General features: G+C 36.8%; 1 protein-coding gene across 1 annotated transcript in view; it reads left to right on the top strand.

The window, feature by feature from the left end:
• The first annotated feature begins 209 nt into the window (after positions 1–209).
• The window catches only part of LOC118739004 (nucleosome-remodeling factor subunit NURF301), a 31,212-nt gene continuing 6,827 nt past the window's right edge, over positions 210–24,594 (top strand). The window contains 9 exon segments of the mRNA XM_036470081.1: positions 210–501; positions 705–992; positions 994–1,108; positions 7,039–11,031; positions 17,923–18,306; positions 18,377–18,733; positions 18,883–19,001; positions 19,172–20,621; positions 21,286–21,416. Coding sequence (XP_036325974.1) covers positions 834–992; positions 994–1,108; positions 7,039–11,031; positions 17,923–18,306; positions 18,377–18,733; positions 18,883–19,001; positions 19,172–20,621; positions 21,286–21,416 — 6,708 coding nt within the window. The 5' untranslated portion in view covers positions 210–501; positions 705–833.

Here is a 24,594-nt window from a genome sequence, read left to right as displayed (position 1 = left end):
TTATTTGCAAATAGCTTACGTATAAACGTAGTATATAATTTGTTCTTCTTCCAAACGAACATATAAATTTTCACAATAGTCACTCTGTACGTTTGCCATTTGTCGCACTTTTTGCACACAACCCAAACGGGTGGCAACATAATTGCGCTATGTTGCACAAAACGACTGCCAGAGGTCGTCTTCGGCGCTGTAAAATAGAAAACGCGCTGTGATTGGTCATTGCCTACTGTACGTTTTGCAAGTTAAAATTGAGGAAAAGTCACTTTGGAATAAAAAGTTAATGGAAACATATAAATTGTTGTTAAATAGTGCAAATTTTTTAAAATCTAAATACAAGTTCTTTTTCTCTATCGGTGGTGTATAAAATTTTGTGCAAAAAATATTGTTTATGGACTTTTGAGTGAAAAATCGTTTTTCATAATGGCGGACTCGTTTGGGCTTGAGTTTTCGACTGGCGAAGCCATCAATTGAATAAGCGCTAAAGATAGTTTTGGGAGGAAGGTAGAGTATTCAGTTGGATGCAAAAAAAAATGCAAACATTTTTTTCTTTTGAAATTCATTGAGAAACATTGCTTATGTTAAATATTAATGAATGATAAAATGCTCAATTAAATTGCTGAAAAATTGTAGCTGAGTGTGTGTGTGTGGTATGCCCGTCGTTACTAATAAATTAACCTTCAATTTTCATTCTTGCTTCTCTGCAGATTTTACTGGCAACATCGCGCTCTATTTATTTTTATAAAAGTTATTTTAAATAATTTTCAACAAATATTCCACAAAATATATTTTAAACAAAAATTTTAACCAAACTGAGTTGGTGGTAGTGAGAAAATATGAGTGGACGTGGTAGTCGAAAACGGGGTAGGCCCCCGAAGACGCCTAATGAGCGCGCTGGAACCAAATTTAATTATCAGCTGTTGAAGAAACCAAAATATTTGAGCAAAGCTAGTGATTCTCAGCTGAGCACTCCTTCCGCTTCGCGAGCATCTTCCCCCCCAGGAAAGTGATGGCAGCCGGAGCTATAATCGGAAATCCACCAGTAAGAGCACCAGGGGTGGCAGATCACGTAAATCAACAAGCAGCACGGCTAATGTTAGTCGAAGAGGAGGTAATTGAATCGTAAACAAACCTTTTGTTTACATTTTCTTGTACTTGTAGTATAATAGTATAATATCACATGCAGTCACCTTTTGGGTGCAATTTTATGATGATTATCCTTAAATTCTCTGGGAAGAGTTTTTTTTTGCTTCTCTAATAGTATGGGATATAATTTTCTTCAAACATTTAAGGCACATAATCAACTTTAAGCATTTTTTAGAACATCGCCCATACATACATAATATGTACATACATTGGATCCACCATATGCCGGAGATACAAAGATATATTATTTGGCCCTATTGGGAATTTCACATGAACAAATATTCCCAAAAATTATAAAGCAAAACAAAAACGATGTTTCCCAATTTGTTCTTGTTTGGCAGGCTAAATTATGAGAACGATTTATTCACATGGAATTGGAGATAGGGCTGATTTACTACTTATTCCATTTACGGTAATAAAAATTAATTTATAAGTTAGTTTCGAAGTTATCCCGTTCGTATAGATCCCAGTAGATAATTTCAGGAGTTAAAAGCCCTTCTGAAAGGCCTTCCTGAGAGTCAAGAGGCCTTCCACTCTACATTCCTTTCTTTTTTGTATGGAGTGCACAAAACAGCATTCATACCTTTTACCAACATTTGTATGTATGTACATATCTGCAGCGAGTATTGCTAAATACTTATATGGTCATATAAAATATTTGTTCCTGCTAAAAGATTTGGGCAGTGTCTACACACACGTGCCACGGTAACTTTTACCGTAGATCCATGGTAAAATCTACGGTAAAATTACGTAGGCCGCGCTTAGGAATTATAACCCTTACCAATCGAAATTCTCCTTTCTGCCTGAACCTGCCTGAATAAAAAGGAAAATTTAAATTTTGTTATTTTTAAAAGGCTAGGAATAGGAATATAAAGATATAATCTCAAATAACACGTTTTACTAAAATTAATTTTAAAATAATTGTGCCTTCAAGGCATATCGATTTTTCAGTATTACTAATGTTAATGAGAATTTAAGATCCGACAAGGTACGACCTTCGCCCATTTGTTTAATGGATGAAACCTATTTTGTATGAAATTTAACGTGATAATAAATATTTCGCGAGTGGGTTGGCTGAAAAAATCCTGGCCAGGATATTTTTAATTAAATATTCAAAAATTATTATTTTTATTTTGCCTTAGAATTACATATGGCTCTTTTCGGCCTCGGCCTTGGTTAATGAACAAATTATATACTAATCGAAAGTATTAAGCCTATAGAACAGGGGTGGGCAAGGCCGAGGCCGAAAAGAGCCATATGTAAATTCTAAATGCTACAAAGAGCCAAAAAAATAAAAATTATTATTAGAAATGAAAAACATTAATTTTACTATTTTAATGTACGAAAGATAGATGTTAAAGAAAATTCAAAAGATCCCTTTGGCTAAATTTTCAAAATCTAGTTCCATCACAAAAGAAAAATATCAAAAATAGTACGCGAACATGAAATTTGCAGAAACTCACAAGTTAGACGAACATCTGATAGAAATTTCAAAAGTATAAAATTGAAAACAAATCCGAAGTCTTACAAGTTTAATTAGTCGCATTTTACTATTTTAACTTCCAAACCATCAAATTCAATTTAGAGATTCGCGTACATTCCAACCAGCTTTTATCTTGTTGGCAAATTGCTGTTGGGAAAATATCATTTTGCTGTCTTAATTTCCCCTACTTTGCAAGGTTTTTGCGTAAGCGACGCAAAAAGCTGATCGTTTTTATAACTTTCAATAATTCTCAGGTACGCGAATGCAACTAATTATGAACGGTATTTTGACTACGGATTTCACAGTAGAGTACAAGGACGCGCAGTTATAAGTTGTACCAAAAATTTAAAATATACGGCACGCAGCTGTTTTCAACAGCTGATATTTTACATCTGGTGCTTGTTGCCGGAAATCAAGGAAAGACAAAGCTTTATAGTGCATTTTCAGTGCCTTATCTTCTTTTACTTCCAAAAACTTCAACTCTTCTTCGCCTTTCTTAAAAAGGAGTATTTCGGATATTGTTAATTCATTCTCAATTGTGGCTGACTTCCAAAACGTCAATTGCTTTGCTTACGTACAAACTTACGTACGAACTACAGAATGTTGACAATGTACATTTTTCCAAAACGCATTCGAAAAGTTATCGAAACGCATCGCTAGAGCAGTCAGCGCATCAGAAACAAGTTGATGCTTGGTTTGTTTTTGGTTACCATTGGTGTTTTAAAAATGCAAAATTCAGAAAAATTGTTCATTTCTAAATGGAATATTTAAAATATTCAATGCAAGGCGAATTTATACAAGGTGGTGTTACTAGCTCAGCTGATTTTGTGTATGTGTTTTGCCGCACGGCTTCTGATATCAAATTGAAAAATTTTGTTTGAATTTCTACACACACTCTTACAGATTTTGACAGTTTATGCCGCCAAAGCAAAAACAAAATACATGTACATTTTTGTTTTTGTACTCCTGCTATCACCTTATATTAATTCGCCTTGATTCAATGTATGCAATGTGTCGCAACTCTGCATATATAAAAAGTTTGAATACCGCAGTATAACAGTTTCCAAACATTGTATTGACACGTTTTGGAAGTCAGCCTCATGGTTGCCACTCGCCAACATTTTTTTCTACGAAAATCTCTTAAGAAAAGTTACCAAATCTTCACTACCAAAATCTGCACTTCTTCACTGAGAAAAAAATATACTGAATAAAATTGCTATATTTCTCAACAAAAGTGTGTATACTTACAGCCAGTTTATGTGCATGTCGGTAGGAGGGTCTAGTAAAAAGCACGCGCCATTTTTGTGTGTGCCGGAATAATTAAAACGATTTCAAAAAATGTGAGATGGTAGAATTCAAAATGTATCGCAAAAATTCGAAAGTTGTTTTAGAAGTGCAGCCCTTGGTGCTGCCACTGTAATTCAAATATTTCCAGTATGTATTCGAATATGAGATGACTCTTATTTGTATGTGTATGTGTCAAAAGATGTGTCCGAGTTGGATAATGAAGAAACAACCGCGAAACTACTTGAAAATATGTTAAGATGATATCAGAACGGAGTTAAGGAAATTAAACAAACAGAATGAAACTGCTATGAAGAAGTACACGGAGGTTGAGAAAAGAGTTAGCGCTCTTGATACCCGATCAGTTGTTCCACATAACATTATAGCCGAGATTAATAGCCAGAAAAAAAGGGAGAGGAACGCTATAGCCCGTTCCAGAATCGATGAAAGCTGTGCCGACAGACTGAAAGATGATCGCGAGCAATTAGCAGCAGCATTTCCGCAAGTAATACGTGAGACACTACCGACCTTGGAACTGCGCAGACTATGTCGTTCGCCGGTCCCGGTCGTCGCATAGTAATTGAAAAACCGTAGGAGGATGGGGCCAAGTTGCTGTGGAAATCTAACGCTCCAACCAAACAACAGTGATAAATCTATCTTCTATATTAAATATAGAAAAACTACTTACGGCCTGAATGTACCGATTCATAAGTTTATGTCGCTATTTAATGTTATATCTTCGCGAGTTGATATCGACATGACCAGAGAGTCATTCAAAAATTACTTAGAACATTATTTTATGAATTAAATTTGTTTCCTACCCTTAATTCTTATAAACTTATACCTTAATGTTATTATGTTCAATTATGTACCATCGAAACCTGTGAGGGCTAAGCCCAGTAGGTTGAACTTGAATAAATAAATTGAAAACAATCATCCGGAGCAAATCTTTGTGAAAATCAAGGGCTCAAAAACTAGTATTATTGTCGGTAGTGTATGCATCCCACCCCGTTCTTCAAGTGATGTATGCCAGGCTCATATAGCAACATTGACAACTTAACAATATACCAAATGCATATGGTCAACTTTTGGACCTATGTTTCAGTAATATCGAAGCTGTGGTTGATAAACGATTCCTGTTGTTACCGAAGATCTGTACCACCCCGGCTTAAATGTTAATATCCACTTTAGCTCCAGTTTGAAGGTAAACTCTCCCCTTGTATACTGCTTTAAAAAAGCTGACTATATCGCACTCAATCGACTCTTCTTGGAAAACCAATTGGATCAACCTTTATAAGCTAAATACACTCGATGAAATGGTAAACCTGTTTTATGAAATAGTTTTTGATGGTATGGTATCGCTCGTTTTGTTCCGATTTTTAATAAGAAGCACAACAAATACCCCTTATAGTTTACTAGACGACTAATAAATAAGATTAAGCTTAAGACGGCAGCACATGCTTATGATCAAAACTTTTTTATATGAAAAATATCCGCAACACCCTTCACAAAAAAAAAATTATTTATATGGAAAAAGTACATAACGCCGTGAGGAAAAAAATATCGAAAATCATATCGAATTTTTAGACATTTCATATTTACGTTCATTTTTTTTCTGGGGAATCGATGAAACCAAGATTATCTGAAAGTCTGGATTGTATATAAAAAAGTAATTTTTAAGTTTTGTCCGGTTGGCGATCTTATTCGTTTTTTTTTTTTGTTTTCAATTTGATGGTGGTCGCAGCGCAGCTGAAATTGATTTAAATGTAAATATTTATACGATTAAAGTCTCCTCTGTGGGCGTTGGGTCCGAGAAATCTCAATTTGCAGTTTTATTTTTATCGAAAACGGCCGCAGCGTGCGCTTTGGCGCAAAAAAACATGGTAGGAACATGGTGGAAAGTGCAAACAATGTTTCTCAACATTGTTGCTAAACAATGTTACTTCATTTTCTATTGCACCAAAGCGTACTCAGCGGCCGTTTTTGATAGAACTAAATTGCAAATTCAGATTAATCGGACCCCAAATGCCTGGGAAAACTAAGAAATTTCATATACTAAAATTAAATGGGCTATATAAATATAAAACTGCATACTTGATTTTTTTTTAATTCTTATTAAAAAGTTTGCAATGTTGATGAAATGTTGCAGATTTTTCAATTCCGTACACAGTTTCATACCAGGATGTTGTTTAAAATATAAGCCATATTTTATTAAAAAATTAAGCAAAATTTATTAGTATGAAAAACACTGCGATAACTAAAAAAAGAAACCATATTGCATTGTTAACTGATTCATATTTATGGGGAAATTTTACTATAAAAATGTATAAACGCAAATATTATGTTATAATACAATTGTTTAGACATTCTTCAAGAATTTTATTGGTACATTGGCGGTCAAAATAATAGCAGCAAAATTCAAAATGATACTGTTGGCAACTTATCTTTATTTATTTACTGTTAATAATTTTCACTTAAAATGTGGGTCGGATCTATATCAGATACCACATAAATAAAAGTTTTGAAGTTTACAAAAACTATTTAAACTTAAAAGATGTTCATCAAACTTTTTGTATATATATGTATGTAGGTCGACCCATATTTAAAATGAAAATTATTTACAATAAATAAATAAAGATAAGTTGTAAGTGTTCACGTGTTGATTTTTTTTTTTTTAATATTCACAATGTTTTTTATTTTTATTTTTTAATGAAAATATTGTCCATGCTTTAACCAAAACCATATTAATCAAAGTGTAAAAACTTTACAAAAAATTTTTATCAACATTTTTGATGGAGCGCAGAGTTAATTTTAAACATCGGTCCTTCGACCGATTATATTCCTGATATTTATAAATGATACTTTTTCTGTAATAAAATATTCAAAACTTTCAATAAAACCGTTGAGATTAATTAATAAAAACGAAATGATTCCGAATCGATATCAGGAATAAAAATTCTCCTAAATTTAAAGACGACTGTAGCGCTCGTATGTTTTTCTAACTTATTTATGATTACGGGCTAAAGCCAACAAATATTCTTATAGATAATAATACTTGGTTTTGTTTCCATATTCAAGGTTATCAATACAGTAGGAATTGTAAATAATGTTACCTTTTTTCTTTACAGGATATGAATCCGAGTACCATTATGGCTCAGATTTTGGTGATTCGAGTGAGAAGAGTGATATAGATGACGAATTACTTTGCTCTGCAACAGATGAAGAGGAAAGTCTGGATGCGGCAAATGAGAGTGAATCTGAATTCTCTGTATGCAGTTTTACACAAAATGGTCTTGGTCGTCCACCGCGACCACCAAGTCCTGATCCAATTTGGTTACAAGATCGTGAATACGATCCACTAGAAATGCCAGACTCTTCGGAAGATTTATTAATGAAAAATGAATTGTTACTTAAGTCTTTGAGTATTTATGAAGTTTTAAGAAGATTTCGTCATCTGGTACGCTTGTCACCATTCCGTTTTGAAGACTTTTGTGCCGCTTTGGCTAGTGATGAACAAAGCGCACTTATTGCTGAAGTACACATTATGTTATTGAAAGCTATTTTGCGTGAAGAAGATGTGCAAGGGACACACTTTGGACCGCTCGATCAGAAAGATACAGTCAATATTAGTTTATATCTGATTGATGGCATTACCTGGCCGGAAGTACTACGCAGCTATGTAGAAAGTGATACAATTTTCAGTCGTGAAGTATATAATATATTATGTGCTGGTGATTACCCATTTACAGGGGTAACCGATCGCGTAATAGTTTTACAATTTTTGACCAATCAATTTTTAACAACGAATGCTGTTCGTGATGTAATGTTGCAAGAGGGGCCAATACACTATGATGATCATTGCCGTATTTGCCATAGATTAGGTGATTTGTTATGTTGCGAAACATGTCCAGCCGTGTATCATTTGGAGTGCGTAGATCCACCGCTGAATGATGTGCCAACCGAGGATTGGCAATGCAATTTGTGTAAGTCACATAAGGTTAGCGGAGTTGTTGACTGTGTGTTGCCACAAGAGAAACAAGGTGTGCTTATAAGACACGAAATATTAGGCTTGGATAGGCACGGACGTAAATTTTGGTTCATTGCACGTAGAATATTTGTCGAAGGCCAGCCTGAATATGATAATGGCAAAATTTGGTACTACAGTACAGAATCAAAATTAGAGCAATTACTAAGCCTTTTAGACAAAGACGATTTGGAATCTGGGCTGTATAATCAATTGACAGAACGGAAGGATGAGATTATACGTCAAATGAAATTGACAGAGTCTATTACGAAGGAACAAAACAAGTACCAAAGGCTATCATATATTGACGAGGAAAACAAGAAGACATGGGCTTTGCTCCGTGGTACTGAGGAGGAAGATGCACAAATGAATGAAAGCGGCACAGAAAATAAGATGATGACACGTCTGAAAACCAGTCAAAATGCAAACGATCTCACGCACTTCAAACTAGGTATGGAGCATGGTTTTAAGAACTACGTAAATCAATACACATCAAATCAGATTGCTTTGAATAAACCGCAGCGCAACGAAGAGCGCGATAAGCGCCGTCACTTGTCACATAAATTTTCACTCACCACAGCCTCAGAATTTAAATGGATCGGTGTTACGATGGGCAGTTTGGATAGTATCACTCAAACTTTGCGACAGACACTACTCAACTTTGAAGAAAGCGTACCTTCGTCGTTTATGATACCGAATTGGCGCCTCCTCAAATGGAAATGGCGCAGGACAGTAGGTGATGCGCGTCGTCCAACAGAATTCGTCGTAGTATTACTACTACTCCAAGCATCACTTAAAAATGTGATCTTTGCCAATGTTTGGCATGAACAACTAGGCCATCTGACATTGTGCCGCATAACTTCGTCAGAGCGTGAAGAACGCAAGAAAATGGAGAAGCGTGAAAAACGCGAACGTGACGATGAGGAGGAACGGAATCGTCTCGCTTTCAACTATATAAAATACTCCTTAGGACTAAAGCATCAGGTATGGAAACAGAAAGGTGAAGAATACCGTATACACGGTCAGTGGGGTTGGATGTGGCTATCGACGAGTCGTCGTTGCGGCGTCGGCGGTGGCAGCAGACGACGTGCCTCATATCGGCACGGGCTGGCTATACCGCCCGTGAAGGTGAATGTACACTTCACAAAAGGCAGCGATGTGGATGAAATAGTTAGCGTAGATCTACGCACACACAAATTCCTACTGCAATGCAGCGCGGCAGTTAAGCAAGGCGCCGATTATTATTACTTACAGAAGTTTAGAGATGTGCAAATACTAGACTTCGATAGCGATGATGCAGCCGATGGCGACGCTGGCGCAGTAAATAATAATATTGGTACAATTGATGTTTCCAAGTCGTTAGCTATGCCCGGCAGACTAATGTACCCGAAAATTGCGCGTAAAAGCCGACTCGACGACTTGCTTGCACGACGATTGGAATTGAAGCAAGCCGAGGAAGAATTGGCAGTAAAAACTGAGAAGGATGCGGATGATTCACCGACAATTACCGCCACAGAGGCGGATGATACAAAGGCGGAACCAAACAGGAAGGCGGCCAAACGAACATTCCTAGAGCGTCGTCTAATGGATATACAATATGTACAGCAGAAGAACGCACCTAGTAATGATGTTAATCTGGACTTGATTAATTCGCTAGCAAAGAAAATTCAAACAGTTCGCCTGCAATTCAGTCAGTTAAATAGATTCGCCAAGCAATATCGTTGCTACACAAAAGAGTGCAACACCAATTCCAATGCAGTTTCACAAATAACACAAAACACTTGCTATTCACCACTATGCCTCCAGAAAGCACGCGCTAAGAAAGAGTTGTTGCTTTTGTTGCGCAAAGCACACATTGCTGGCAAAGGCTCCAAGGAAACAGTAGCTGCAATATTGGGCGCGGTGAAAAAGCCGTCGATACTGGAGCAAAAACTTACTGAGGGTAAAAAGGATGCATCACTCATGTTGGATGAGGCCGAGGATTGTCGCTGGTTGATCGATGAAAGCCCATTGGATTTGGTGCAAGATTGGGAACATGCACGCACTGTAGCAGTGCCATACGATAAAAAGCTCTTGCGTGATTGTTACATATCGAAGCAAGAAGAAAACTCTGCGACCGCCGCCGGTAATGTAGTAAAGGAGGAAAACCAGGGCACCAGCGATGGTGCTGGTACTACAGATGAGCGCATGGAATTCATTGATAGCATCGATGTATGCAGCAATGTGGAGATCGAGAGCTCTGAGACAACCAACGATGACTCGCTGGCTGCGCTTACGGCAGGCAACGATGCGTCGTTGGGCATGGACGCTTCACTCGCTAGAAAATGCAAGAAGTCGCAAAAGGCGCGCAACAGCAAGTCGTACATCGGCACCAAGGATGTGCTCAATCAAACCTATGAAAAACAAACGACAGCATCGAATATCAAACAAAATCGAAGATTTCCCACACAGCCGCGCGTCACAAAACGCGAAGATGTTACAAAATATGAAAAAGAATACTACGCGAATGGCAAGGAGCGTTTGTATGCAGCGGAATCACCACGTGGTCGCATCTACCTGTGGCGTGAAGCGGCCCAATTACAACAAGATCACACTCAACCCAAGGTGGAGGAGGGGAAAACGCACGAGCAATCAAAGAACACACCCATCGGTTCAACATATCCCCTCACATCGCAATTCCTAACACACAAGCTGAATATGAGCTTACTGGTGTTGGCGCCGTACGAGGTAAAGAAATTGGCGCGTTTGGGTGGCAAGGTGTCCACTAATGGCTTTCATCATTTGGCCAAGAACAATTCTGTTTGGCCATATCCATGTTCGCGTCCGCTTTTCAAAACCTGCTGGTCATTTCGTACCAGCAAAGCAACGACGCTGGCTGCTATCGCCTTACAGTTGCGCATACTTTGGTGTTGTTTACGCTGGGATGATATGATAGCCAAACCCCCATCAGCAGATGGTAAACATCAAGTGACTAGTGACACGGAGATTGTTACGCAGGAGTTATTGAAGCTGCGTCATTTGGGACGTTACGGCGAACGGACGCAGTATTTGCGACGCAAAGTCGTTGTGCCACTGGAGGTGCCCAAAACCATACGAGGTAAGTTTGAAGAGCTTTATGTGTTCAAATCATTTGCAACTGCATTTATTAGGATTTTTTTTTTTGTTTGAATGGTTATGCAATACATACAGTGGAGGGGGCATATAATTAATGACACGGCTTGTTTTCAAGTTTTGACAATCTTTTACAAAAATATAGTTCATACTAAAACGAAATTATGAACAATTTTCTACCTATTCCGAACGCTGAGTAGATTCAGTTTAGTGTAGTATTTGTGCGTTAGCATACCATTTTGCTGTTGATATATGGTCAAGTGGTTCCGAAAGTGAAAACAAAAACATTCCTATAGTGTATCGGTATCGAGAGAGAATGAACACTTTCTTCCTGAGAGACGCAGAATTTGTGGAAAGGTTCAGACTGAATCGAGAATAGGCCCAGTAATCGCGAATAAAACAATTCGATGCTATGAAATAATGCAACTTTTTCAACATTATTTGTTTTGCAGCTATATTTAATTAATAATATATGTTTTATTTTTCGCCGCAAGTGGTATACGTTCGTTGAAGGCAAATGATCGTAATAGAGCTCTTGCTAATAGGGAGACGATAGGCCTCAATAATGATAGTATACAAGATTGCGCATTCCTGCGGGTGATGACGTCAATTTCGCAACGAATAGAGTAGATGGAGGAGAAAAAAAGGCGGCGGCCGCCATTTGTAAACAAATCGTAGTTGTGTTCATCTACTTTTTGAACAGAAAATTGAAGATCGAAGAAAAATTTAATATTACGCCCAGAAATAGCGAAATAGAGAATAATGAAACACTAAGCTGGTAGAAATTAGTAACGCGAGACATGCAGCCTCATTGCATAAGTCGTAAATTAGGCTAAATTGTACGACTCGACAATATTGGCATTGTCTCCTGTCTTGCCGAAATAAGTAAACGACGAAAAGCGTCGGAAACTATACAGTGCTGCCAAGTTTTTCCGTTTTAATACACTAGTCGAGTGTAAATTTTAGGCAATGACGTGATTCGCATTCTACACGACTCTCGCAATGAGGGTGATTATCTTATTAAATTGAGTTTTAGACATTCGATACGATACTAGGGTTCTGGTACTCGATTCCAAAAAATATCGCTTTAAAACTATCGAGTAAAAAATATATGTATAGAATGCCAGAAGTATCGATATGGTATCGTATCGTATCGAAATTCGTGTCCCTACTCCGTCATCATCGACTGCGGGCTCGGGTTCTTCTCCACAACTTTCCGTGCTGCTACCATTTAGTAGGGCGGAAGACTGTTCCCTCCATAATTTAAGTACGCTCTGGACATCAGTTACTAGGTCGGCATTATTGTTCTTACAGGAGTACGCCCCGGTCTTTAAACCTTCCGTAAGTCGCCTAATTCTCTGGTAAAATTTTCCGGCATTCTTCTTTTCGGCCAGCATTTCAAGCTCTTCGCACTCACGTATTTCGGCCTCTCTTATTGCGGCAAATACGTCTCGCTTTCCTCTTCAGATCCCTATAGCGGTGTCACATCGCGCGCGTTGCGCCCGATCGCAGCGTGGCCCTGTAGGTGGCATCTTTTTTCTCTGCAGCTTCCTGACACTCCTCATCGTACCAGTTGTTCTTTCGGGCTCGCTGAAATCCGACTACTTCTTCGGCGGCGGTACTTAATGAGCGGGAAATGTGGTTCCACTGCTCGCATATGTCGGTTTGCTGAAGAGTGCTCTCTGAGAGCAGGTGTGAGAATCGAGTAGCGAAAGCGCTGGCTGTCTGTTGTGATTGCAGCTTTTCGACGTTAAGCTTTCCTTGCATATTTGGGCGCACATTTTTTGCTGCACTGAGGCGGGTGCGTATCTTGGCTGCAACACGATAGTGGTCCGAGTCGATGTTTGGGCCTCGGAGTGTGCGTACGTCTAAAACACTGGAAGCGTACCTTCCGTCTATCACAACATGATCGATTTGGTTTCTCGTTTTTCGATCCGGAGACAGCCACGTAGCTTGATGGATCTTTTTATGCTTGAACCTAGTACTGCATACTGCCATGTTTCGGACCCGGACGTTTCGTCGTGGAGGCTGAATTTTCCGACGGTGGTTCCAAAGATCCCTTCTTTGCCCACCCTGACATTGAAGTCGCCAAGCACGATTTTGATATCATGAAGGGGGCAGCGCTCGTATGTGCGCTCCAAGCGCTCATAGAAGAGATCCTTGGATGCCTCATCCTTCTCTTCCGTCGGGGAATGGGCGCAGATGAGCGAGATGTTGAAGAATCTCGCTTTGATGTGGATTGTGGCTAGACGCTCGTCCAAAGGGGCGAACGACAGTACTCGGCGACGGAGTCTCTCTCCCACCACAAATACAACACCGAATTTTCGCTCCTTTACGTGGCAACTGTATTAGACGTCGCAAGGCCCCAGACATTGCTTGCCTTGCCCCGTCCAACGCATTTCTTGGATGGCGGTGATGTCAGCTTTTGTCCTTAAGAGGACATCAACCAGCCGGGCAGAGGCACTTTCTCCATTAAGGGTCCGGGCATTCCAGGTGCATGCCTTCAAATCGTAGTCCTTTAAACGTTTGCCGTGGTCGTCATCATAAGGGGGGTCTCATCCGAGGCTTTACCTTGCTTCTTCACTGGAAGTGGTTTTTACGTGGCGGGTCCCAAGCCCAGCGCACAACCCATTGCTGGGACGGGGGTGGTTTCGCAACCAAATACACGTTTATATAGCGAGCCGCTTGCTCTAAGCAGACACCCGCTTGCAGCCGCACCTACTGGTGAACAGACGCTGCAGACTTCAATGAGCCCTTAAACCGAATAAGTCGGAGTGGCCCCACCGAAGCTCCCTCTCTTTCTGCCGTGACCCAAGGCTCCACTCGGATTGGTTACCGCATCTCGCACATGTGTTGCTCGCGTTGCCCAGAGTGCGCGAACGAGGACGCAAGAGTCGGGATTGAGTATAGCCGTGCAACTGTAACTGCATACCCAGCGCAACGACTATACCCCAACAGTAACTATTTGCTAGTAAGAAGATGGCATGATGCTTTATGTAATTCACATTACCGAAAGAATTGTGGGTGGTGGTTTTAGAGTTGCAATTGACAAAATACATAAACCTATTTAAATATATATTAAGATGGGAAATACTATTTTTCTTAGAAATTTGCGTCGGAAAATAACAGATTAATCAACTGTTCATAAAACTTGCACCTTCTTGCTGGTTTTGCATTTTCGTACTTTCTTGCATATTTCTCTCACTGGGAGTAAATATTGGCTTACTCTCCGAAATTCGGTTACTGGCAAGCTACTGGATATTTTTTGCTGGGGACTACGAAAACACAACTGATATGATCCATATCGATATTTTTGCCATTCGATACATTTTACTCGATAGTTTTCAAACAATTTTTTTGGAATCGAATACCAGAATCCTTGTATCGTATCGAATCGCAAAGGTGCATTACAAAGTTATTGTAATTTATAATATATTGTACTTTATATTAAACATAAATGTCTTTTATTAAATTCTTTTTGAGGAAAAGTACATATGGGCATTTCCAATCTGGCGTGGCGTGACAAAATGTTAAAAAATTAATTGAAAACGTCAAGATTTTAAAACTCTGGGAATTGGTCAACACTATTTGTAGTAATATTTGAAATATTTAAGGCTGATTTTCCAAGTTCCAAAATGTAAAAATTTTTTCCTGTTTTTTTAAACAACCGAAGTATCTGATGTCACGTTGAATGACATTACGCTACTATAATCTCCATTAAAACTTGTTTTGTTAATATTGTTTTTTAAACTAATTTTTATGTCTAATATATTTTTTATTTTGACTACAGCGCACTCTATCGGTTCCATTTATTGCAAATTTATGTCGTACTATGGCCTACCGCGGGAAACGCCCATATGTCTATACTTTGGAATTGATATGTAAAACAATATTGATATATTTTGGGCTTTAGAATGTCCAATATTCAGATTTAATATTTTGAGTTTTGTATCGATATTCGGACTATCGATTATTTTTATCCCGATAATAATGGGTACCCGAAATGGGATTATCCGGAATGTATAAAGAAACGCAGCCATTGTGTTATAAGAAACTATAGAACTTGTAGCTACAAGCGAATCACTAATAACTTGTCGTCGCCTGGATAAAAGATTGTCGTATGTTTATTTCGGTAGGTTGTGGGAAATCGCGATTGAAGTTTGGATTACAATTTCTCAAAAACGCGAAGATAGATTTTCTCAATATCTTGGAAACTTAAGGAGATATCTAAAAACTCATAACACCAATCAAAAGAACTTATTTTAAAATATATAACAGCATGTAGAACTAAAAATCGTCAAAATGGCGCTTACGACAATCTTTTACCCAGGCGACGTGGTATACTTGTTACAATTGTAAACATTGTAGAACAGGCCCCAGGTAGTAGCAGCAGAGCAACTGTTTGAGATTTTATTTTTTTATTTTTTTTTTCAAAATATGTGGTCTTTAAATTGTCAAATATTGTTAACTTTTTATACAAATGTTTTAATTGTCAAAATGTATCTTCGAATAAGCGTTTGAAACCCAGCCTTTGGAAGATTTGCTTAACTAAGGAGCGTAAACGCTGATTATTGGAATGAAACAAATTTACAAAGAACAAAATTCGCACCAATTTTTAATTTTATTTTTATTTAATTTTTATTCCATTTTTTTTTTAATTTTTATTCCATTTTTTTTTTTAATTTTTATTTATATTTCACGTGGCCCACTATGGTAAGAGGCCATGAGGGCCAGAGTATCCTATCTGACATTTCAACAGTTGAGGTGCACCTCAAAATACATTACTACAATCGGAAGGGTAATAGCCCGAGGCACGTCCTTTTAGTATTCATTTGTCAGAAGCATCACGTAGGCGCAATGAACTGTTTAGGTAAAGACCGCTATAATTTTTTATAGATCCTTTCTCATATTATTAAGAAAAATTTTAAGATAGGCTCCTTTGGCCCTCATGGCCTCATACGTATTTAAAAAAGTATAAAATTTTTGGACACCTTAGATCACAGAACCAACAACAATATACACATGGCCAAAAGTTGTAAAGAAACCGTATCCCTAGTTATGTGGTCACCACTGTATATATATGTAAGTAATTTTGCACATCTCCTTGGAGGGAGTTAGACTCATTGGATTTTTTTTTCTGAAATGCTGAAAAAAACCTTAAAATTAAAAATTACATGAACAAATCACACCAAGTAAAACTTCAATGCAAAATAATAAATCATAAAAATGAGGCAGATATAAATAAAATTGTGCCAAAAAAAGCACATCTCAAGCAACTGGTACCAAACCGGATATAAAGCACGTTTGTATAGCATTTTCAGTTTTAATGAAACCATTTTCAAATTAAATGAAACCTTTTTTAGATAAAGCGAAACCTTTTTCGAATTAAATGAAACCTTTTTCAGATTCAATGAAACTTTATTCAAATTAAATTAAACTTTTCAAATGAAATGTAACATTCTTAAAAGAAAGTTCCATTTAATTTTAATAAAGTTTCATTGAATCTGAAAAAGGTTTCATTTAATTTGAAAAAAATTTCGCTTTATCTGAAAGGGGTTTAATTTAATTTGAAAATGGTTTCGCTTGACCGGAAGAAGATTTCATTTCATTTCAAAAAGATTTCACTTTGTTTGAAAATGGTTTCATTTAACTTGAAAAAAGTTTCACTTAAACTGAAAATGCTATATATACAAACATGTGCAAAGCTGTATGTGTAAACATTTCATATCAGAAATTGTTTATGCACAGCACTTCTCAACTGCCCCAGAAAAAAACCTATTAAAGTTGTTAATTGCTGGCTCACCAAATAATCAAGCTCAACACTCCCGCTTGATGCATCACAACTGCTCCGGAGTTGTCTCATGGGGCTCTGTATGGCTTTCAACATACAGATGTGGAACAAGAGTTCCCATCGATCACATCGCCTATCGAATTTTTCGAACATACATAAATACATAACCGGTGCTCGACAATCTCGCTTTGTGCATCCCCGAAAACTCCTCCGGAGTGTTCTAAACGGCACAACTGCAGCGCTATATTGAAATGAAGCAAATTAATAAACGGAAAAGGTAAAAATGAATAAATATATTGGAAATAATAATAATAAATAAACTGGAAAACAAAAAATTATACATAAAAATTCAATCGAATATTTTTTTTTTGGGTTTTGGGTTGGTTGGCAGGTTTATTCCTCCTGGTGCTACACGATCTTGCAGCTAGTATCTTTTTAATATCGACAAGTTGAGTGAATCGAATAATTAAAGATTAAATAAAATCAAAGAAATTAAAAACCTTAAGTAGGTTAAAAGTAAAAAAATGTTTTTTTCAAACAATCTTTCTAAATATGAACCAAATCAGACCATAAAAACAAATGTCCCAAATATTTTGACTTCTGCGCCACCTATCGGATACGTGTTTGAAGTTTCAAGTCTAGCTCATCGGGAAGTTGGTGAAATATTCATTTCAAATTCCAGCAGATACATATTTTTACTAAAATAAATAAATCAAAAAATAACAAAATAAAACAGATAAAAAAAAAAGAAATCAAAAATAAATAAAAATACTGGAAAAATAACAAGTAAATGCAAGATAATAAATTTATACATACATACTTGTGTTTAAATAGTCATTAATTAACAAGGAAAGTAGTTAATAAATTCGTAAAATAAAACTACAAATTCATAACCTTATTTTTGTTTAAAGAAATAAGATTTAAAATATTGCATTATTTGTGGTTATTCGAGTCTTACAGTGAATTGGTTTGACCTAATGTGACCTCTCTCAATTAGTTAACCTTCAAACACTTCGAAAACATAAAAAGTCCTTATTAGTGATGATTTTTCTAAGATTTTTTTTTTATAAATATTTCCAAAAACAGAAGTCACATCCATTCGTTCTGGTCTTCGAAAACGCAAACGTGCCGAATCGCCACAACCAACTGAACCGCAAGTAACTGAAGAGTGGGTAGAAGAAGATAAATTAGAATTATGGGAGATTAAACTAATGGGTGAGCGTCAGGAAAAGAGCCGCCAGGCAGCCATGACACGTTCAGTTGCCTTGCGTCAAGCTGCAGAACAAGCTAATGCTTCGCCATCGTCCTCTTCAGCATCCAGTTCGGGTTCGAATGGATCTATAACTAAAGTTGTAATAACAGCAAAGAGTAGTGAGGAGGTAAAGGAGAAAATGGAGCACCAATTGAAATTGCAACGTGCTGCGCATCAACAGAAGAAGAACCCAGATAATACTAAAGTGCAGACGCAAGGTACAGTGTTTGCAAAAAAAAAAAATATATATATATAAGTAATTACAATGCTTTTCAACTTAAATTTCAGTAAAAGGTCAAGTAATTGGTAGTCGGCGTGTCATTGTCAAGAATCCCGATGGCACCACTCGCATCATACAACAGGCCATCACATCCCCTGCTGTTGGCGCACAAAAGACAACTAATACCGTTACACAAGCTAAAACTGCGTCAAGCACTGAAAATGCAACAGGCAGCGCTGCACAAACGCAGCAGCAGCAAACCCCTACTCCGCAACAGCATAAAGTGCAAATCATACGTGGCCCAGATGGTAAAGTAAGTGTAAGAGGATTAAATCCCGGTCAGCAATTGATACAAATGCCCGATGGCAAACTGCATGTGCTGACAACAACCACAACAGCAGCAGCATCAACAGGCGGCACGCAAGGTTGGTTACATATAAAGTTGAATAGAATTTGTAAATACATATTATTGTGTTGATATTAATTTGATGAAAAAACATTAAAGCATAAATTTGAAGTAATATAAATAAATAAATAATTTGTTGATATATTTATTTTTAACTTTTCATTGCAGGTGTTGTCGCAAAGAAATTACCAGTGAAACCAGCCACGCCCACGAACTCCCCTACCGTCGTCAAGCAAATAACGGTCAAGCCAATACAGAAGACGGTGCCAGTACAAAGTACCCCAAAGGTATGTAGCGCAATACCGGATTTTTTGCTTTATATAAAAGAAAAATTTAAAGTAAAAAATGTATGCTTCTTTATTTGCATAGAGCAACGCATTATTAAAAAAACGTTTTAATCAGATTCTTATCAAAATTTACAATTTTGTTTTCTATCCTCTACAATCATTCCTCTCAGACCGTTGTCACATCTGTAAATCCCCAGCCTAAGCCTGCTACTCCTAAGGCGGTTGCACAAGTTATAAACCAACATGTTGCCGTTACTCCATCACCTACTGTTCAAAAGGTTATTACACAAACCATACCTTCGGGCAATACAATAAATACTGGCACGCCAACTACTACGAAAATAACTACAAACTCGCAAGGTATTCCACAATTTATTGTCCAACCTGGACAGAAGTTGTTAATGGGTCAAAACCAACAAGGACAAAAAGTTCTAATAACCACCGGTGGACAACAATTGACTCAGCAGTCTGTGGTATCCAACTTGCAAAGCATACAGCAGGCACAACCGCAACAGCAACAGCAACAACAGATTATAGTCAACCAATCGCCAACTACAACAACCAATCCGACCAACACTACACCTCCACAAGCTGCCACACAAAAGGTTATACAACAAATTGTGAATACCAGTAATGTACAGCAACAAATTGTGATTGGTGGCCAGCGTATTATATTGAGTCCAGGTCAAACAATTGTCACACAAAGATCGGTGCCGCAAAATCAAACCGTACAAGTTGTGCAACAACAGCAACAACAGATCATACAATCCGCCCCCGCACAGCCGGCGCAACACCAACAAGTTATAGTCCAGGCGGCAAATCAACAACCTACTCTGACGCAGGTACAGCAGCCACAAACGCGCGTTGTCAAACAAATTGTAGTCCAACAACAACAGCAGCAGCAACAGCAACAGCAGGCCATACAAGCAACAAATAATCATATCGTTGAGCAAAGTACAGCGCCACAGCAAGTGCTAAAGGTACAACAGCAGCCACAGCAACAGCAAGCTACTGTTACACCACAAACCACAAATCAACAGCTGGTGGTGCAAAACTCTACACTTGCTCAACAGTTGGCACAAGGTAAACTACAGGTGGCCACCATAAACGGACAACAAGTCATTATACGACCGCTAGGCAATAATCAAGCACAAATTGTAGCGCATATTAAGACGCAAAGCGATGGCAATGCTCATATAATTACGAATAGTACTTTGGAAACGCCGCAATCATCACCGGAAAAAGCTGCTCCTGCCGTTGTGCAGCAACAGCAACTGCAGCAGGTACAGCAAAAAGTGCAACCGCAGCAGCAAATCATACAACGTACAACTATTGCGCAGCAGCAAATAACACAACAGCAGCCGCAATATATAAATCAAGATAGTGTACAGCAACAGCAGCCGCAGCCGCAGACGACGGCTACACCAACCAAGGCTATGACAATTGAGGAGAGTCTACTACAGGGTCAGCCGCCAGGTACGGTGATCAAGTGTGTCACAGCGCAAGTCATACAAACTGAACAAGGGCCGCGTATTGTGCTCCAAGGCTTGGTTGGCAATGATTTTACACAACAGCAGCTGGCACTGGTGCAACAGCAAGTGAAGCAGCAGCTTTTAAAAGGTACATGAAACAGCTATAGGCGTTTGTAAGTAATTTACTAGGGGGAAATTTTATTTATTTATTTATTTGTTTAATATCTTATAAATAAATTTATAAAATATTCTAAGGTGCAGGAAAACTATATAGGTCATAGTGCACCGGCGATGAATATACATTTGTATATCAATTAGATGTCGTGAATGATGTTTTGTAAGGAGAGGATGGTGATTATCTCAAATGCTTCTCCATAAAAATAATCTAAGTAAGCCGTGGAAACATTTGAAAAAGGAAATGAATTTTTGCAATTCAAAGTTGCGTTCCAGATGCTTCCGATATTCACGAAATTCACGATTTGCAGGAACAGCTGTTTTCCCCATTAATAAACCTTATGGGAGGTGGTCACCTGGAACGACTCCCTGTAAAAACCTGCAAATCGTGAAGCATCTGGAACGCAACTAAAACTTCCGCGGCAACCACAAAAATGCAATTACCAATATAGCAACTCAGTTGCCAGCTTTCAGGTGGCAGTTGCCATCTGTAATATAATTTCAGCGACTGCCAACGCAAAGAAAGTTCGATAGCCATCCGTAATCGACCCATAAAATATTCCAATATTTTTTCGACGTTAAATTTTTTTACTTTTTTATTTTACTCTCTAATACTGTTGTCAATCTTTTCTGTTTAGCGCAAGAATCCAGTGGCAAACAGGGCGTACTCGGACCAACTAAAATCTATTTGGCTGTCCAACCACCAAACGCTGTTTTGAACTCGCAACCGCCACCATTAACACCAGTACACCAATCAGCACATCAACAAGTGAGTAGTTGTTGAATTATGAGAAGAAAACAATTAAAAAGCTAGAGAGAAATCTTAAAGGAAATAGGAATATAAACCTTAATTTAAGTGCAAAAGTTTTCACTTTACAATTTACGTGCATATCTATCCTACATATGCATATATTATTTAATAGTATATACACAGAAGAAGCAGGCATTAGTGTTTTATTATTTATTACAAAGTAATATAATTTGCTACATATACACAGTTACTCCCCTATACAGTTAATGCATTTTTGAGATGTTGGTTATTAAAAATCAATATACATAACATTTTTAAAAGTAAGAATATACATATAAATAATACAACACAATTATTTCACAACTTCAATAGAAGGCTAGGTTTATGTGTTTATACTTTCGACATTATTTCTACCATATACTCCACTTAATTTCAATCACTTAAGCAATATAAAATAATTTTATTTAAAGTCGGGCGAAAGTGAATGTAAGATTTAACTTAGAGAAATTAACATTCCAAAAGTGCAACGTGAAAGTTTAAATGAAGCAGCAATAAGAGTTGAAGGTGATGGGCCTAAAATGCTGATATATTGAGAAGTGCTTATATGAATGATATAGCCGATGAAAATGCATTGTCTATTGTGTTGTATAATGTGTGGTTGACGCCAGGTCCTAAAAACTGACTTTGTTTTTAATCAAAAGTAACTTTCATTAAAAGAAAATGCTGCATTGTTATGATTTGAGTACAATATAACTAGTATCGTACTACATAGGTATCGTAATAATTGAGTTTTGTTAAAGAAATTACTTTTTAGTAATAAAAACACTTCTTCGGTATTTTGAAGGGTCGCACAGTGTAGTTATTTGCGATCCCTGACTACAGCTGCTGTTTTTTGCTCTAGCGTTTTCAATTCATCTCCACTTTTAGAGGCAACAACTAACCAAACTATAAACCGTAACAAGCTGGAAAACTTGATCCTCGAAGATATAACTCTTAACAAATTTTGACAGTGCAGCAAGCCTTTCGAGGTTTTAAATTTTTTTTTTAATTTTTGGTAATATACACTCCTAAATTTTTATATACTTAAAAGGTGTCCACACGAGGCGATTTTGCGTTCAAGTCACGCAGGGTTGCACGAAAAAAAAAGAAAAAATGGCTAAATGTTGGCTAGCGACCAACTTTGTTGAAAGCTATTAGTTGAAAGGCCGTTCAACCAAAAGTAGAATGCAAAGTCGAGCAATGCAAACGCCTTTTTATGGCGAATATTTTGATATTTTTTTTATATTTCGATATTTTTAGCCATTAAATTTTTTTTTTCGTGCACCCTGCGTGAGTTGAAATTAAAAGTTGAACGCAAATCGTCTGGTGCGAACGACTTTTTAACATTTTACACAATCCAAAACACAAACTATTAATGACGGCACAACTAAAATTAATTTTCTTGTTGATTTTGTCTCTAAACTGTCAAAAAAGGTAAACAAAATTTGACAGTTTAGAGTAAAATGGAAACAAAAGTGGCAATTCATAGACCAATTGAAAATAAATCAAAATTGCAACTGCTACCTATTCAATGTGCCATGGTTGATAACTAATAATTTGGTCAAGACAGCTTACATTTGCTTGTGAAATAGAAATCGAACAAACCTAACAGAGTTGCATGCGAATTTCGACTCAGATTTACATTGAATGAAGTACTAATCGAAAAATTAAAAGTTGACATTTTCAGCTCAATTAGCGCCTTAATCGAGAAATCGCTCAATTGCTGCCCGCCTGAATTTAGTATATCGTTACCTTTCTATAAAACGGCCGGGCTCTATTTAACAATTTGTTTCTTCAATGAATAATTATAAATCTATATAAAAACTAAATATCATCTGCTGCGATTTTTTTGCATTACACTGGTTTTTAAGAAATTAGTTTTTTTGATAAGTAGTTGATTTCAAATTCGATTAAGTAATCTAACGACTTTAATGCAGAGCTGAATTTCGAAAGAAATTTAGGGCCTTGGGTGTATTCGAGCAACAATTAATGCGGCAGTATTACTTTTTATGAAAGACCATCACGTTCTATGTGAAAACACGCGATCGAGAAACAAAATTTTGACAATCAGTTCAAATCAAATCGAACCCTAGTACGTCAAATGCAATACACAAAATTTTACTGCGCAATTTCTGCAGCTTTTCAGTAGAGCATCAGCAACAGAACATCAAGAAAGCAATAAGATTGCAATTTTGCGGTAATTATTATGTAACTCGAACCACACCCCTTTTTATATTAAGGTAACGAAACATATGCATATGTAATACTGACTTTTAAAAAAAGAGACAATGTATATAAATAAAACTGCAAAACTAAACAAAAAAAAAAAATACGAAATTTCAGGCGCTTTACTACTTATTACTTATTTAAGTGCAAAGCCTTTCAATTATGTTCGACAGAGTATTACAACTACTTAGCGTAGTACATGGGAGAAAATATAAATGCACATGTGTTTTTAATCGGCTAAGCACTGTATAGTTTTGTCTAAGATGTGTGTTTATTTTTAAATACAATTATAAAAAAAAATATATAGAAACAATAAAAAATACACATTGCTCAACACACATATATTATAAATATATTATTTCTCGTATTATTTCAATTGTTAATTACCATTAAAATTTATTATTAATTATTATTATTTTTAATTTTAAGCCTTAAAAGTATCAAATCGTTTTGTAATGTAAAGCGCTTTTTGCAATAAATTGACTTAATGATACCGAAAATTGTTTTAATTGTAATTTTCACATATTTTCGTTTTCTTAGTAATTAATAAAAATAAAGTGAAAAACTAAACTATATGAACTATAGAATGTCTAAAGCAAACAAAAAACCACGGAAAGAAACTAATACTATTAATAAAGTTTTGTAAATATTAAAGCACAAAAACAAAAAAAAAGTATTAATGTTTTGTTATTTATCAAAGCAAAAATTAATTAATTGACAGCATTTGTGTCGCACATTTGCGTTTATAACTGTTTTTACACGCCTCTTGTTTGTTGTATCTGAGTAAAAGTAAATGAATGAAACATTTGAAATGTGTAAAATTAAGTAAAATAGTATTAAAAACTTAGATACTCATATTCAGATTAGTTGGATGATTATTTGTAATTGGCCTTTGTGTTGACAAAAAGCGCTCGCTCAAATTGTAAACAAT

This window comes from Rhagoletis pomonella, unplaced genomic scaffold, assembly GCF_013731165.1.
Source record: "Rhagoletis pomonella isolate Grant_MI unplaced genomic scaffold, Rhpom_1.0 Rhpom_scaffold_00005, whole genome shotgun sequence".
In the NCBI taxonomy this organism is placed as follows: Eukaryota; Metazoa; Arthropoda; class Insecta; order Diptera; family Tephritidae; genus Rhagoletis; species Rhagoletis pomonella.
This window is presented reverse-complemented; position numbering and strand designations above follow the sequence as displayed.